The sequence below is a fragment of the Physcomitrium patens genome, chromosome 8 (genome assembly GCF_059467195.1).
Source record: "Physcomitrium patens ecotype Gransden chromosome 8, ASM5946719v1, whole genome shotgun sequence".
Lineage (NCBI taxonomy): Eukaryota > Viridiplantae > Streptophyta > Bryopsida > Funariales > Funariaceae > Physcomitrium > Physcomitrium patens.
In genome coordinates this window covers 9054156-9068398 of record NC_143417.1, presented here as the reverse complement: position 1 = coordinate 9068398, position 14243 = coordinate 9054156, and the positions used below count along the sequence as shown (strand labels likewise).

The 14243-nt window shown below is 35.5% G+C and overlaps 3 protein-coding genes across 7 annotated transcripts; 1 reads left to right on the top strand and 2 right to left on the bottom strand.

The window, feature by feature from the left end:
* Positions 1 to 942: 942 nt before the first annotated feature.
* On the bottom strand, positions 943 to 3147 carry LOC112285661 (transmembrane emp24 domain-containing protein p24beta2). 4 transcript variants are annotated; one of them, XM_024526644.3, is made up of 6 exons: positions 2736 to 3147; positions 2168 to 2390; positions 1951 to 2058; positions 1732 to 1851; positions 1473 to 1533; positions 943 to 1178 (listed from the first exon to the last, which is right to left on the bottom strand). In XM_024526644.3, exons 1-5 carry the CDS (start codon positions 2943 to 2945, stop codon positions 1520 to 1522), a joined length of 675 nt encoding a protein of 224 aa, XP_024382412.1. In that variant the 5' UTR covers positions 2946 to 3147; the 3' UTR covers positions 943 to 1178; positions 1473 to 1519. The 4 variants fall into 4 exon arrangements, 3 of the variants coding, with proteins under 3 accessions (XP_024382412.1, XP_024382411.1, XP_024382414.1); XR_012218021.2 differs by having other exon boundaries at positions 943 to 1533; positions 1947 to 2058; XM_024526643.3 differs by having other exon boundaries at positions 943 to 1533.
* Positions 3148 to 4849: 1702 nt separating this feature from the next.
* LOC112285402 (expansin-A11) lies at positions 4850 to 6477 on the bottom strand. The gene is made up of 2 exons (XM_090252481.1): positions 5713 to 6477; positions 4850 to 5530 (listed from the first exon to the last, which is right to left on the bottom strand). Exons 1-2 carry the CDS (start codon positions 6153 to 6155, stop codon positions 5227 to 5229), a joined length of 747 nt encoding a protein of 248 aa, XP_090108607.1. The 5' UTR covers positions 6156 to 6477; the 3' UTR covers positions 4850 to 5226.
* A 4031-nt stretch (positions 6478 to 10508) lies between these two features.
* Positions 10509 to 12169, top strand: LOC112285422 (expansin-A11). Of its 2 annotated transcripts, none has more exons than XM_090252480.1 (3): positions 10509 to 10595; positions 10857 to 11312; positions 11495 to 12169. In XM_090252480.1, the coding sequence occupies exons 2-3, from the start codon at positions 10870 to 10872 to the stop codon at positions 11796 to 11798; spliced, it is 747 nt and encodes a 248-aa protein (XP_090108606.1). In that variant the 5' UTR covers positions 10509 to 10595; positions 10857 to 10869; the 3' UTR covers positions 11799 to 12169. The 2 variants fall into 2 exon arrangements, with proteins under 2 accessions (XP_090108606.1, XP_024382010.2); XM_024526242.3 differs by having other exon boundaries at positions 10822 to 11312.
* The last annotated feature ends 2074 nt before the right edge of the window (positions 12170 to 14243 follow it).

Below are 14243 nucleotides of genomic sequence, written 5' to 3'. Positions count from 1 at the left end.
GATTTTATTTAAATTGTAAAAAATCAAAAAATTATGAATCTTTGTTTGTATCAATTCTAATCAACTATTAGCATTATTATTCTTTCTTTTTTGCTCTCAAATTTGAAAAACAACCATTTGACCTATTATTATTAGAATAATATATGTAGCCTTATTTAAGATTTATAATAATAAATAATTTCTAATATTATATATAATATATAACTTTAAATATAATGTATAAATATATATATCTTTAAAATTAAAATAATTTCCTAATAAAAATATTTGGTTTTTTTATAATATGAATATTTATATCTATATATATATATGTATATCTATACATACACATATTATTTTATAAAATATAATGGTAGTAAAAAAAATATTTAGCTATTTAAAATTTAATTTTCTTTTAATTTTAATTTATATTTGTGTGAAAATTATTTGTTTTTAATGTTATCTTATTTAATTTCATATAAAATTCATGATATATTCTAATCAATTTTAAAATTCTACATTTTCAAAATCCCAAAAGGAAATTATTATATTGTTTTGCCTTTCTTAGTTTGAACGAACTTGTTTATTTATTTTTAATCTGCTGCAACATCTATCAGATATAGTTCGAGTCTATGCAAAAATTTATATTTTACATCATATTTATCAATTAATAGCAATGCAATATACAAAGCACATCTAAATTAGATTTTTTTAGATGGTGTTCCTATGATCAAGAGTATAAGCATTTGTTACTTATGGAAAGTATATATTCAAATAGAAGTCATTCACAAAAACAAAAACAAAAAAAAAAAAAAAAAAAAAAACAAAACAAGTTTAACATGAATCTAAAAAACTAATGCAGGAAACTAATTCGATATTCCATTCTGTTGTATATTTTTAATATTTTTTAATATATTTTAAAATTTGATAAAGTAATGTTCTTATTTTTCTCAGAAATAATGCACTTTGTAATATATGTTACAAACCATTATTTTGAAAAAATATTTTATAAATTTTTTTCCTTTTCTTTCTTTCATTTCCTGTCATTGTCTATGCTCAGAGAACATCACAATATAGAAAAAATTTAATCTTTAACAGCTTAGAACACATGTAATAACTCACTAAAACTAAGAAGTCTTGAGCAACTGTTCTTTTTTGGTTGTATTTTTGTTTCAAGAAGTAAATTCTCAAAAAGCACACTGCAATTAGAATTCCAAAACATCAATGCTTAAAAAGACCACAATGCTGGCTTCGGAGTATTGATGGTGCAATGACGAGAAATCTTAAATGTTCTAAAAATTTATATATGAACATTGAAGACTTGACACGTCGACAAAAATCAACATATAAGAACTTCTCACTTGAGCAGTTTGCAAACTTCACAAAGTGATAACATAACAAAAATTAAATGTAACAACTTGTTTCACATACATGCATATATGAATATTTAGAAATGGAGTATTCATGTGACAATTAAGGAGGTTTTAACATACCGTTATGGCGATTCAATATGAGGAATCTGCCGAGCTTTGAGCTCATCCTACATCTGCTTGTCTGGGATCGCCAAACCACAAGTAGATTACGATCGTGCTCATCGGAGCAGATGATTAATCCAGTTTGCGGATATTCTATCACGAAAATTTCAGTGAAGAACATCGTGCTTGGTTGATGTTGCAATGTAAAGATCGGTAAAACTGGTTGTAGAAATGGAATCATGTGGATCGGGGATGGTCACTGATAGTAAAGTCTTACTTGAGAGTTGTTTCTGCAGGAACTGCTGCAGCAGAATCACTTGCAGCACGCTAACGACGATGATGGCGAACACTTCCAGCACAGCCTTGTACACCAATCGCCTGCTCAAGTCACCAAGAACTGCACGAACGACCCCGACAAACTTGTGGGTTTTCTAAGGATTTGTCAGCTTGCAGAATGAGGGATTTATTTAGTCAAGGTTGTGAAATGGCTACCTACTCGTTGCGTGCAGGTTGAAGTGCGATGCAAGCCAATCTTGCTCCAACTCAACGTCCAAGAGTGAATCCGAAAGGTCTCTGATCTGCTTCATGAGGGATTGTATATGCTCTGCACTGCGTGCATCGTCGCATTAGCTGGAGCCTGAATCTTAATCGTCCCACTGCGACGACAGGAAATTCATGCATTTGATGAATTGGTTTGTGGAGCTGATACGAACCGTCTTTGACAGGTTCCTGATAGTCAGCATCTGGGTGTAGCATGTCGAGGATCACAGTCTCTACCCACGATCCTCGATTGTGGAAGCAAATCTTGTAGCGTCCCTTCTCTACCGCGGTGAAATTGATTGTAGACCCAAATTCCCATGGTAACAATCCTGCATGGACTTGGGATTGATGTTTCAATTTCTCCGTATGAATGAAATGGCCTCCAGGAGATTGGATCTACAAAACCAAGAAAATAAGACACGTGCCAAGCAGTTACCCATGTTATTTTGGCTTGACATGGGGTCAGCTCAATTGGATTGATAGTGGCATTTGCTACACCCAAAGTGCTAAAGCATCGGAGTCTCGGATGGCTCAACGTAAGTGTCAGAAAGATCATCCGGTGTTGTAGGTTCTGAAGTGATAATTCGTCGCTTTTGAAACGTCTCAGTCTGTGATGAATTTCATATCTAAAGGTTCATCACCAACTGAATGGCAGCTAAAAAGGATTTTACACGGGAATCACAATTCAATCACGTGACGATTTTCACAGAACGATTTTCGCGATCCCGCTGAAAGACTTACAACGACATCCACTCCTATGTGCCGGAAAGGCGGAGGGTTGAGTTCTTCGGCAACCTTCACAAACATGTGCACGAATTCACCATCTGCCTCCGCTTCATGCATCAAACACTCTCGGTGCTCGAGATCAAACCTAATTCCTTCAGCACTCTTTAGCCACATCAATCCTAACACCGACAACCATCTCCAATGGTCCCATGAGTTGTTCTTCATTGTTGGCAGCCTCGCTAATCTGATCAGATTGTGGTAACCAAATCTCCAGCTGCAAAGTCATACATTTGCTGAGTTCGTGCAACACCTACTTTCTACCTATTTCTAGATTGAGGGTCTTAGTAATAAAAATCGGTTGCAAATTGTAGTTACGGTTATCTTCACTTGTTGCGGACAATTCTGTTTCTAAGAAACGGCACCACCGCTTCTATTTCTTTTGAAATACTGGTCGATTTGACTGATGAATGAGGATCGCCTTGGGAATCGCTCCTTACGTTTGACGGCGGCTTTCATCCAAGAATATGCTCGCAGCTTTGTTTGGAAGGTTTTATCACTAGTGTCACCGTTTCTTTTTTTTTTCTTCTTTTTTTTTCTTTTTTTTTGCGAAAAATACAAGGTTTGTATTCTACGATATTAAAACTAAACATCTTAATTATTTGGATTTTCATTGTCACCTCCTGTTTGATTTCTTTTTACGCAGAGTAAAATTCTGAATTTTAAGTGTATTTATGAAAATTGTAATGTGTAATTTGATGACAGAAGATTTGAGTTAATGACTTGGACTTTTGATTAATATGTTTTTTTTTTTTTTTTTTTTTTTTTCCTAACATAAGAATATTTTCTAATTTTAATTCATTACATGTTAACTAAATAAATATATGATGCATATATTTATTGTAATATTAAGAAGAGAAATAAAATTATGGATTAAATTCTAGAAAAATCATCTTCTTTTTTAACAAAGCTTTACCTTACTGGATAAATTTATAACAACCTCACAAATCGATTTAAGCATTAAAATCTTAAACCTTATATGGATTTAATTTAAGGTTGTAATAAAAGTCAAAATGTTGATAGTAAAAGTCAAAACACTTTATAAGAGATTAAACTTAATATCTTGTAACCAACCTAACTAAGAATTTCGATTGATTTTTAAAACTCAACTTTTACGAGCTTGATTAAGATACAAAATGTATAATTATACAAGTCTGGTGTTGCAATCAGATTATGGTTTTAATATTGCACTAACATAATTCAAGCACAATATTACTGGTGTAAGTTTACTTCAATCATCTACCAAACATTCTAAATTTATGCTTCCAGCATCACGATTTTTTGAGAAAACGATACCTCTATTTTCAAAAAAACAAAATAAGTATATATAGGTATATTCACATCAAACTACTCTGAAATGCAAAAAATCCATCTAGATGTGTAAAACAGTCAGTTTAATTTACAAATGTCACTGAAACCATTTAATACCTACAACACCTAATCTTAGGTAACAGCTAACTTGTTGTGATAGACTAAAAAAACAATCTGGTCGCTAACATAATAAATCCCGAAAGTACTGAGGTATCACAGTGTTGTAGTGTTCATTTGTGTCAATCCAATCAGAGTCACATCAAATTGTATAAATTTGCCAGAGTTTCGAACGAGACTATCTAGAGTTCTGACAGATGAAGTGTATAAAAGAAACCTCCGATGTTAGCAACGCTGGGAACCCGAGTATACAAACACATCGTACAAACAATTGAGGTACAGAGTTTCAATTAAGTCAAGTATCATGAAACAAGTTCCTTAAGATTAAAACTAAATAGACATCAGGAGGAATAATATCAAAGTGTTTAAAACGCACTACCAACATCGCATGCTTGAGGAGCAACAAAGTTCAGGAAGATGGTTGAATGTGCTGCTAATATCGCTAAATCCGACCCTTATCTACAATGTGGCCCTAGCGTAGGTTTAAAATCTCAAGTAAAACCACTGCAGGCAGGAATGCAAGTCAGGCAGTTGGAAAGACGACTCCGTTGTCAAGATGGCCCAGATAAGGACTTTAAACTTCCCAGAAACTCAGGAAGGGTGATGTATAAGGTGGAAAGACGTATCCTTCCATGCTCGAGAGATGATAAGTAAATAATCAATTAGTCAGATTTACTAACTCATAAGAAAAATAGTTTCTCTACGCTGATAACCATATCCGTTGCCGGCCGACAAGTGCTCAATCATAAGCCAACCAGAAAAATCGAAGCAAGCTAAGGAGCACAATCGCAACGGAAAGAAACTAAAAAACATGAGACCCCCAATAAATCAAAAAATAATTGCAATCAACACCTGAATAGAAGTCACCTGCAAGCGGCTTCCGCTACAGAAGACCAACAACTGCAGCTACCTTCTCATCGATAGACGGCCTGCCTTTCATGCACAGGCGCGACGCCATCCCCAAACACAACTGACTTCTACCTAAAGTACACGGGCCTCCCCTCTTCCTCTCCACTTCTCATCATCTGAACTGGCTGCCCTCCCACGTCTGCCCAAATTTCCATCCGTTCCGTACTGCATTCATCGAGTACAGCGTTCGCCCATCGCTCGTCACCAACGTGAAAGACAGCGGTCCCGTCATCTTCGTCCTCACCGTCCACAGGCATCCCCAGTTCCGGTACGCTGATACCCATCCCGTGTATGGGCACTTGACCTTCACCGACACCACATCCCCTGCTCCGCCCACGTTGTGAATCAGCACCATCAAGAACCATGGGTTGCCTCCAATGGTGAACCGCACCCCACCGCGCTTCGCACACCGGACCCTGTCATCATCACATTCAACCCACACATCCTGTTACCATCTACCGCTCATCCGACTCAATCCCCTCTTCCCACCCACATGTCATCCACGTCTCATTCACAATCCGCAGTCCACCACACATTTCTCCAGAACACTCCTCGCAACCACCTTCTCATACAATGTCTCCACAGTGGCGCTACTTACTTCCTGTACCACACTGGGGCAACACCTCCTTCGCGCCGCGCAAGGCTAGTGAAAGCGGGCATCGGCAAGTCGAAGTGCGACTTGGGATAATCGCACCACCCACCATGCGAACCCTGCGGGCACAGGTTGGTGGCAGTCACCACAATGGCCCTGGCGTAACTCCAGCACCAGTTCCTGCCACGATTTGGTGCGCACCTCAGCTGGTAACATCCGCCGCACGCCTTCCCGCCCTGGAATAGACGAGAGCTCAACGCGGCAGTCATTGACCCATACCCCAGCTTGTAGGTATTCTGGTACCCGCAGGCGCCGCCCTCCGTTCCAGCGCCGTTGGGAGAGCCATAGTACGTGATATGAGCATCACCCCAACCCCGCGGCGCCGCGATCACCGTGGTCAGACCCAGCGCAAGAAACAGCACAACGAGCTTCAAGTTGGACATCTTCATGACTGTCTTGCTCCTGGAATTTATAAAATGGAACAAACTCGATAAGACTTACATGAAGAACTGCAAAAAAATTCCCCTGCACGACGAAACACCGTGAGCATGACAGGTTCCAGTGTCATGAAGCACGTTGGCTCAAAGTTGTGCTCCACATGCATACATACAAAACAGACGCTTCGACTGACGTGAAATCACATGGTGCTTGGCTCAGCTAGATCTCGGATAAGACGAACATCGCAGACGAACATCGCAGTTTCTGTAGCTGAGACACATACAAAGGAGTGGACTTTCACTGAAGTGGGAGCAACCAATCGACGGCGACTTCAACGAAAAGGATGGAATGCAGGCAGCCGATGATATGGACTCCTGGCTTCCATGGAAATTCAACACAATCCGCCGAGCGAACGAGCCGGAGAGAATGCAGGAAGTCACACTTTACCAATCGCCTTCATTAATAGGCAACGATCGCACAATTTTGCACTTGGTTTGTCCTGGAGACAAATGTCCCCCCGTACACGATCCATATGGTACGTGTGGTACAGAATCTCCGAAGCAGATGTGGGCGAATGGTTTTGTCCGCTTGCCGCTTGGTTGCTGCGCAGGCTGTGCCCACACCGCGGATTCCCTCTCCTGCCTCCCTCTCGAAGGAATATCCCGATGCCACCATCGCCGGAGAATGCCGTCTTCGCCTCGACCTCTCCTCCGCATTCCAAAAGCAACGACTGAACTGAACTGATCGCGGTGCGATTCCATGAAAATGCTATTCGGACTGCAATTTCCTTGCGAGATCATGTCCCCTGAATCCTATCGAATTTTTCGAAAACACGAGCCCGCTGCCCCACCCTCCGGAATGACGTGACAAACGAGCAGACCCCCAATCTGCTCTGGTAAAGAATGGTAGGCACGAGCTCTATGAAAGTTCCATTTATGATTTATCGATAATGTTTCTTTGCGTTTAGTGCATATTTCTTTGCGTATTATTTCGTGAAGTGTTTGAATTATTCCTCAAGTGTTGCGTGGTTTATGGAACTTGTATTGGTCTTCAATGCATGGATGATATGTGATATCTCATTGAGTTGAAGTTTAAGAACATTGGGCTTATATGCATCACCTGCTTGATGTATGATTATGTGCTTCTAGTTAATCAAATGAAATGTGGTGAGAAGAATAATCTTTAATTTTGTGAGAAGAATAAATCTAGAAATGGTGAATTTTACAATTTGGAATTGTGCTGAATAGCATGTAGCACAAGTACTTGCTGAAGTTTCTAAAAAGTAGAACATAATTTAACTCTACTCATATAGTATGTGTTTTAATAGAGTTATTATGGTAAAAAAACAATTACACATAATTAATTTCTATTATTATTTGTAATATAATTATTGTAAATAAGTACAAAAAAACAAAATTTTACTTAGTATATTTGATATTATAAGGGTTTAAATATATCAAACTAATATAAATTTGTTGTTGTAATAAAAACAATATGTGTGTGTATATGTGCACATACATACATACATATATACATACATACATACATATATACATACATACATACATACATACATATATACATACATACACACACACATATATATATATATATATATATATATATTAGAATAATTTTCCATAATATACTAAATAAATTTAAATAAAAAAGAAATCCTTATACAAGTCAAATTAAGAATTATATGGCAAAAAATTATATTAATATTTTTAAATTATAAATATAATAATAATATATTAAAATCATGTATATCATAGATAAAAAATTTAAAAATTAGATACTATCTATTTATTTTTAAAAAAAATATATATTTTTTAAAACTATAATTAACACGATTTTATCTATAAGCTAAAAAAATATTTTATTTGTGTTATATTTATTATTTTATATTATTTTATTTATATATTTAAATATTTATTAATCATAAATTTGAGATACTACAAAAATGATATTATAGAATTTTTATACAATAAATGTATAGAACCAATATATTAGATTATTTGATTTTTGATTAGTCGAACTTTATGAAATGTTTTTAGTTAACAATTTTGTTTAGGCATATAGAATATTAAATTTAATAATTTTGTATTACAGACTTATATTTTTTTTTTTAATTAAACGAATTAGATAGAAATAAGTAGAAGTAAGTAGATTTGATAATATCTTACTACAAAACTTCTTATAAAATTCATAGATGTGGATTTAAATTTATATAAAATTACAAGTGATTGATAGGTTGAAAACTTGCTAACAACATGGCCATGTGTTGTACATGTTGATGACTTACAATACAAGTTGGCCACATACTATACATGTAAAAATTTTAACTTGCAAGTTAAATACATATCTTGCAAGTTAGACATGTGATGGAGATTCTATAAAACGGCACTATGTAGCTCCTAGTTAGATGGTATAAATGGAAGCAAGAATAAAGTCTTATTTACTCTTGTCAATGTCTTTCTTGTTCTTAGTCTTGTTTCAAGAGTCTCTAGTCTTATTCTCTTTGGCAATAGTTATTCTAATTTTTATATTATTCCATTTTTGAGTGATTCACTACTCTTTTGTAGTGACATAAGAGTATAGTGACACAAGAGTGTATTGACTCCTTAGTTCTTTATAGCTTAGGGCCTTGACACTTTGTGATAATTTATTATAAGAGTATTAGTTCTCAAAGTTGGTTTTGATAGTTTGTATTTACCACTCTTAATCATAGAAATGCAATAACTTGAATTGAAACAATATCGTTCAAAACTATAAACAAAAATAGGTATTATTTTGATTTTTTAATTTTTTTTTATAAAAATATATTTTGATTATTATTTTTTACTTAGTATCAAATTTTTTATATATTAATGTTTGATTCATTAATTTGATTACATAATTATTGCCTTTCATTGTAGTAATTATTAAAATAATAATTTAGCAAAACAAAGATGTTTTTTTTTTTATATATAATTATTATTATTTTGAAATTATTATATATGTATTTGTAATACATTTGTGATAAAATCCTAATACATTAATTGAGCATCCTAAGTAAGGAGTTACACTATTAATAATAAATATTACCATTTATAATACTATGTGATTTGTATGGTCTATAAAATAATTTTAATGAATTCTAGCAAAGTCAAGGTACAAAGAATAAATTATTTTGTCTTAGTTTTATTTATTATATACTGTGTTTATTCTTGATATCTCTCAACAATCAGAGAATTTGATCAATTGATTAGTATTGAAACTAGACAATAACTAAAAAACTACAAATCATATTGCAATAGATCAAAATATATTAAAATTTTAATTTTATTTGATTTTCAATTAATACATGATTAAATTGCTAAAGTCCATATTTTGTAATTTTTTATTATCTTGCAAAATTATTCAATGGTCAAAGATAGTAAATTACATACAAACATATAAAATAGATTTGATTATAAATTACAAAAGATGAAGATTTATATGTATTAATTTAAGATGTGCCACTTACATACAAAGTTTGCATATTTAATATACTCTAATTTATATAACTTGTAATATTATATAAAAATTTAGAGTTTCTTTTTTAAATTATACTTTTTTAAATTATATTTTAAGATACAAACATAATAAATGTTTTAATAATTTATACAAAATAATTTTAAGATAAAACATAAAAAATAATTTTAAGATAAAACATAATAAACACATGATTAAATTTTGAAACGTGAAGCCATGATAAAATAGAAATGGGGTTTTTGAAGGTAGCAATCCAAGTCGAGTCAAAGCAATTTGGACAACTCAGACACACTGTTGAAACTTAGAAAACAATGTTTTGAACTCTAATGCAGTTGTCGGTTTGCGCATTCAAAGTGGCCTATATTTGAAAGTATTCCGCGCTCCTTCGAACACTGACGATGTGAGAATGCAGCACCGCCGACGCGAGGAAAACGAGGTTGAGGCAGGAGCACGTGGACTCAATTCGAATGTGGGGACACACTCAACTGAACTGGACGTGGAAAAGCAGCTCATCGGATCACTAGAGGCGCGCGCGGGCAACCGAGAATTCCTCCCACTTAAATTCACCATTTTAAAAACCACGTGGAATTGAATGCGAGTAAAAGTTGAGCTCCATCTCAGATAGGGTGAGAGAGGCAAGCGTTCGTCGTCGACTGGCGGGTCTAGAAACGCCGATGCGGGTGGCTTCGCGAAATTTTTGCGTCTGGCTATTCGAGGATCGGGTGATCATGGATGTTGATTCCAGCAACGCTGCTCGATCCTTCCTCGGCTTGCCGGCACCACAACCTTTCTGTGCTTCCGCTCCACTTAAGGAAGGTTTCTCCATTTCTGTTGTTGTCTGGACGTGCCGCGCTTGTCACCTCGGACATGACATTCCCTCAGCTCGTCTAGTTACGTCCTTTCGTCCTCAGATTCTGCCCCCACATCTGCTTCCTGTAAGTGGTCTTTGCTGGTACATGTTATGAGCAAATTTAGAAGAACTATTTATGTTTGTCGTGCGGTGCCGTGGAGATCTCCGCAGATTCCACTGATTACATTGATTCCATCCATGCGTGCAGTTTTATTTAGTCGAGTTGCATGAGTTTGCGGTTGCTGCTCCAGTTTTGACATCGTGAGGTAGGTGTGATTGTTCTATTGTTGACTACGATGTTAAATGATCAGGAGATTTCAATGATGCAAGTTGTTGCCGTTCACAGGAGCGAGACAGTCATGAAGATGTCCAACTTGAAGCTCGTTGTGCTGTTTCTGGCGCTGGGTCTGACCACGGTGATCGCGGCGCCGCGGGGTTGGGGTGATGCTCATATCACGTACTATGGCTCTCCCAACGGCGCTGGAACGGAGGGCGGCGCCTGCGGGTACCAGAATACCTACAAGCTGGGGTATGGGTCAATGACTGCCGCGTTGAGCTCTCGTCTATTCCAGGGCGGGAAGGCGTGCGGCGGATGTTACCAGCTGAGGTGCGCACCAAATCGTGGCAGGAACTGGTGCTGGAGTTACGCCAGGGCCATTGTGGTGACTGCCACCAACCTGTGCCCGCAGGGTTCGCATGGTGGGTGGTGCGATTATCCCAAGTCGCACTTCGACTTGCCGATGCCCGCTTTCACTAGCCTTGCGCGGCGCGAAGGAGGTGTTGCCCCAGTGTGGTACAGGAAGTAAGTAGCGCCACTGTGGAGACATTGTATGAGAAGGTGGTTGCGAGGAGTGTTCTGGAGAAATGTGTGGTGGACTGCGGATTGTGAATGAGACGTGGATGACATGTGGGTGGGAAGAGGGGATTGAGTCGGATGAGCGGTAGATGGTAACAGGATGTGTGGGTTGAATGTGATGATGACAGGGTCCGGTGTGCGAAGCGCGGTGGGGTGCGGTTCACCATTGGAGGCAACCCATGGTTCTTGATGGTGCTGATTCACAACGTGGGCGGAGCAGGGGATGTGGTGTCGGTGAAGGTCAAGTGCCCATACACGGGATGGGTATCAGCGTACCGGAACTGGGGATGCCTGTGGACGGTGAGGACGAAGATGACGGGACCGCTGTCTTTCACGTTGGTGACGAGCGATGGGCGAACGCTGTACTCGATGAATGCAGTACGGAACGGATGGAAATTTGGGCAGACGTGGGAGGGCAGCCAGTTCAGATGATGAGAAGTGGAGAGGAAGAGGGGAGGCCCGTGTACTTTAGGTAGAAGTCAGTTGTGTTTGGGGATGGCGTCGCGCCTGTGCATGAAAGGCAGGCCGTCTATCGATGAGAAGGTAGCTGCAGTTGTTGGTCTTCTGTAGCGGAAGCCGCTGGCTTGTGTCCTGAGCTTTTGTGAAAGCCGGTCACTGTAATTCTGTGCTTCTTGTAATCGTCCTTAGATTTTAGCTGAGGTGTTTAGCATTTTTCCTCCCGAACTATTTAATACACCTGGAAATAGTGAAGTCGGTTCAAGTTGATTTATGTACGGCATTAGGCACCATGTTTTCCTCTTGCTTATCTCTTACGTTCTCTCTTGTGAGACTCATTGCCAGACCGTGACAAACTACTTGTGAATTTTATTGAATTTTGTGCTTGCGATTCGAAGGTTTGAATGCTCGCAAGTTACAGTTGACGTAGGGATTACATGAATGAAATTACAGTATGGCTCTGGAATCACAAGGGTGCCGTTAGAAGTAATCTTGTTACCACTATCATATATTTCATGTCCTGGATGTCTGGAAATCTTCTTAGTACTACTAGTTTTATCTTTTGATAATAGTTTATGGTGCAACATTTGGTGGTGAATTATATGGGAGATGGTACTCCGAGATCGGCTATATCTTCTGCGTTGTATATTGCAGATGCTTTTTTCTATCGTAGCATCTCCAAAATTACTGCAAAAGTAATTTTTCTTGCCTAGTTTTCTAACTGTTTTGAGAGAAATGGAGAATGTTGTCATGGTATCTGTTTGTTTGTTTCCTAAGACACTTCATTGCGAATGGTTTTGCTTCACCATAATATCAAAATAGCAACTTTAATGGCAACATTTTTTTAAATCCATATTTTTAGGGGATATTAGAACATTCTGCATTCATCTGCAGCTTTAAAACTCCTCTTCTATTATCTAAAAAACATTTATGATTTTTTAAATAAATAATTATATAGTAAATGTCATAGATTGTTTAAGCTTGAAAAACACATGTTTAACATTTGATTACATTTTTTTATTATTAGTTTTGACTTATCTTTATGTAATAAATAAAAAGTGATTTGTACAACAATTAGTAAAGTATGTAATTTTGAATAAAGTAAGATTTATATATATTTATATATATATATATATATATATATATATTATCAACAACTATTGAATCTTTTTCCAACATAAGATAATGCAATACAACTTCCTCTTATCACAAATTTTTTTAGTTGACTACAAAACACTTTTAAGTATGGTTGCTGTGGATCTTAATTTATCCTAATTAGAGTCGTTAGTTCTTTGGTTGGTGAAGTTAAAAAGTTCTTAATCAAACAAGTTAATAACCAGTATCAAAGGCAAAACACACCAATTCTTGAGTCTACAACAATTCAAATATATACTTAAGGATCCATCTTCTTTTTTTTTTTTTTTTTTTTTTGCATGAAGCAAATTAGAGACTTTGAATGTTAGATAAAGTTATTTTACAAGATTTTTGTTGAAATATGCTTTCAAATTAGCAAGTTTATTTTTCCACAAACTATAAATTAGTATAAATAATGGTTAAGTTCTTTCTTGATTTTTGATTGAAAAATTGCATGATTGGTATTTTGGAAATATATCAATATTCTTTTTTTTAAACACATTTGGTATTCTTTATATTGCTTTGAGGTTCTACTACAACTTTCATTTGATTGAATACTTAGTGATGTATAAATGATAGATAGATCTTTTTATTTTGCATCTTGTATAAATATTATAGATCTAAAAAATTAAGATTAAGATGCTTTACTTAGCTTTAGACTAAATCTTAAAATAACCTTTTATATTTTCTAATTAATATCAAGATTATATAATTCAATTCAAAGAAAGCCAAATACCATTAAATTTAAAGGATATTAAATGATGTTGAAGATAATGTTAGATTCTTAATCTTTTAATGATACTTTTAATAGTTTTTTTCTTTCTATAATATCTCTAGATATAAATATTTATCCATCATTAACTTCTACTTGAGCTGATTAAATTTTCTTTGATATTATTCAATTTTGTTGCAATAAAAAGTCATCAATAAAGCATGTTCAAGCTATGATATTTAGAAGTGCTTAAGCCAAAAATTCACAATTTAAATTTTTAATAATTAAAAGAAGTTTAAAACAAGGCATAGAATTTGGTGGTAGTATAAGATTTGTATTTAGTAGTTTTGATTTAGATATGACAAGTTATAAGATTTTTGAGACAATTAGATATTTTTTTTATAATATAAAATTAAGTTTTCATAAAAATTAAATTATTTTTTATTATTTTTTGTTTGTTTGTTTGTTTTTTTGTTGTTTTTTATCTTTTTATTTTTATTTTTTTCTAATGTTAATCACTTAATATGGATTGTATCAATATATCTAAGTTTTGGCTTTAATGAATATATTTCTAA

Bases quoted from the DNA above. Each gene is read 5' to 3' on its own strand.
- LOC112285661 (XM_024526643.3), bottom strand. From the start codon at position 2,945: ATGAAGAACAACTCATGGGACCATTGGAGATGGTTGTCGGTGTTAGGA. The intron at 2,059-2,167 runs GTTCGTATCAGC...CACGCAGTGCAG, and splicing joins TCAGGAACCTGTCAAAGACG to AGCATATACAATCCCTCATG. The intron at 1,852-1,950 runs GTAGGTAGCCAT...TCGTTCGTGCAG, and splicing joins CTTCAACCTGCACGCAACGA to TTCTTGGTGACTTGAGCAGG.
- LOC112285402 (XM_090252481.1), bottom strand. From the start codon at position 6,155: ATGAAGATGTCCAACTTGAAGCTCGTTGTGCTGTTTCTTGCGCTGGGT. The intron at 5,531-5,712 runs GTAAGTAGCGCC...TGATGATGACAG, and splicing joins GCCCCAGTGTGGTACAGGAA to GGTCCGGTGTGCGAAGCGCG.
- LOC112285422 (XM_024526242.3), top strand. From the start codon at position 10,831: ATGATGCAAGTTGTTGCCGTTCACAGGAGCGAGACAGTCATGAAGATG. The intron at 11,313-11,494 runs GTAAGTAGCGCC...TGATGATGACAG, and splicing joins GCCCCAGTGTGGTACAGGAA to GGTCCGGTGTGCGAAGCGCG.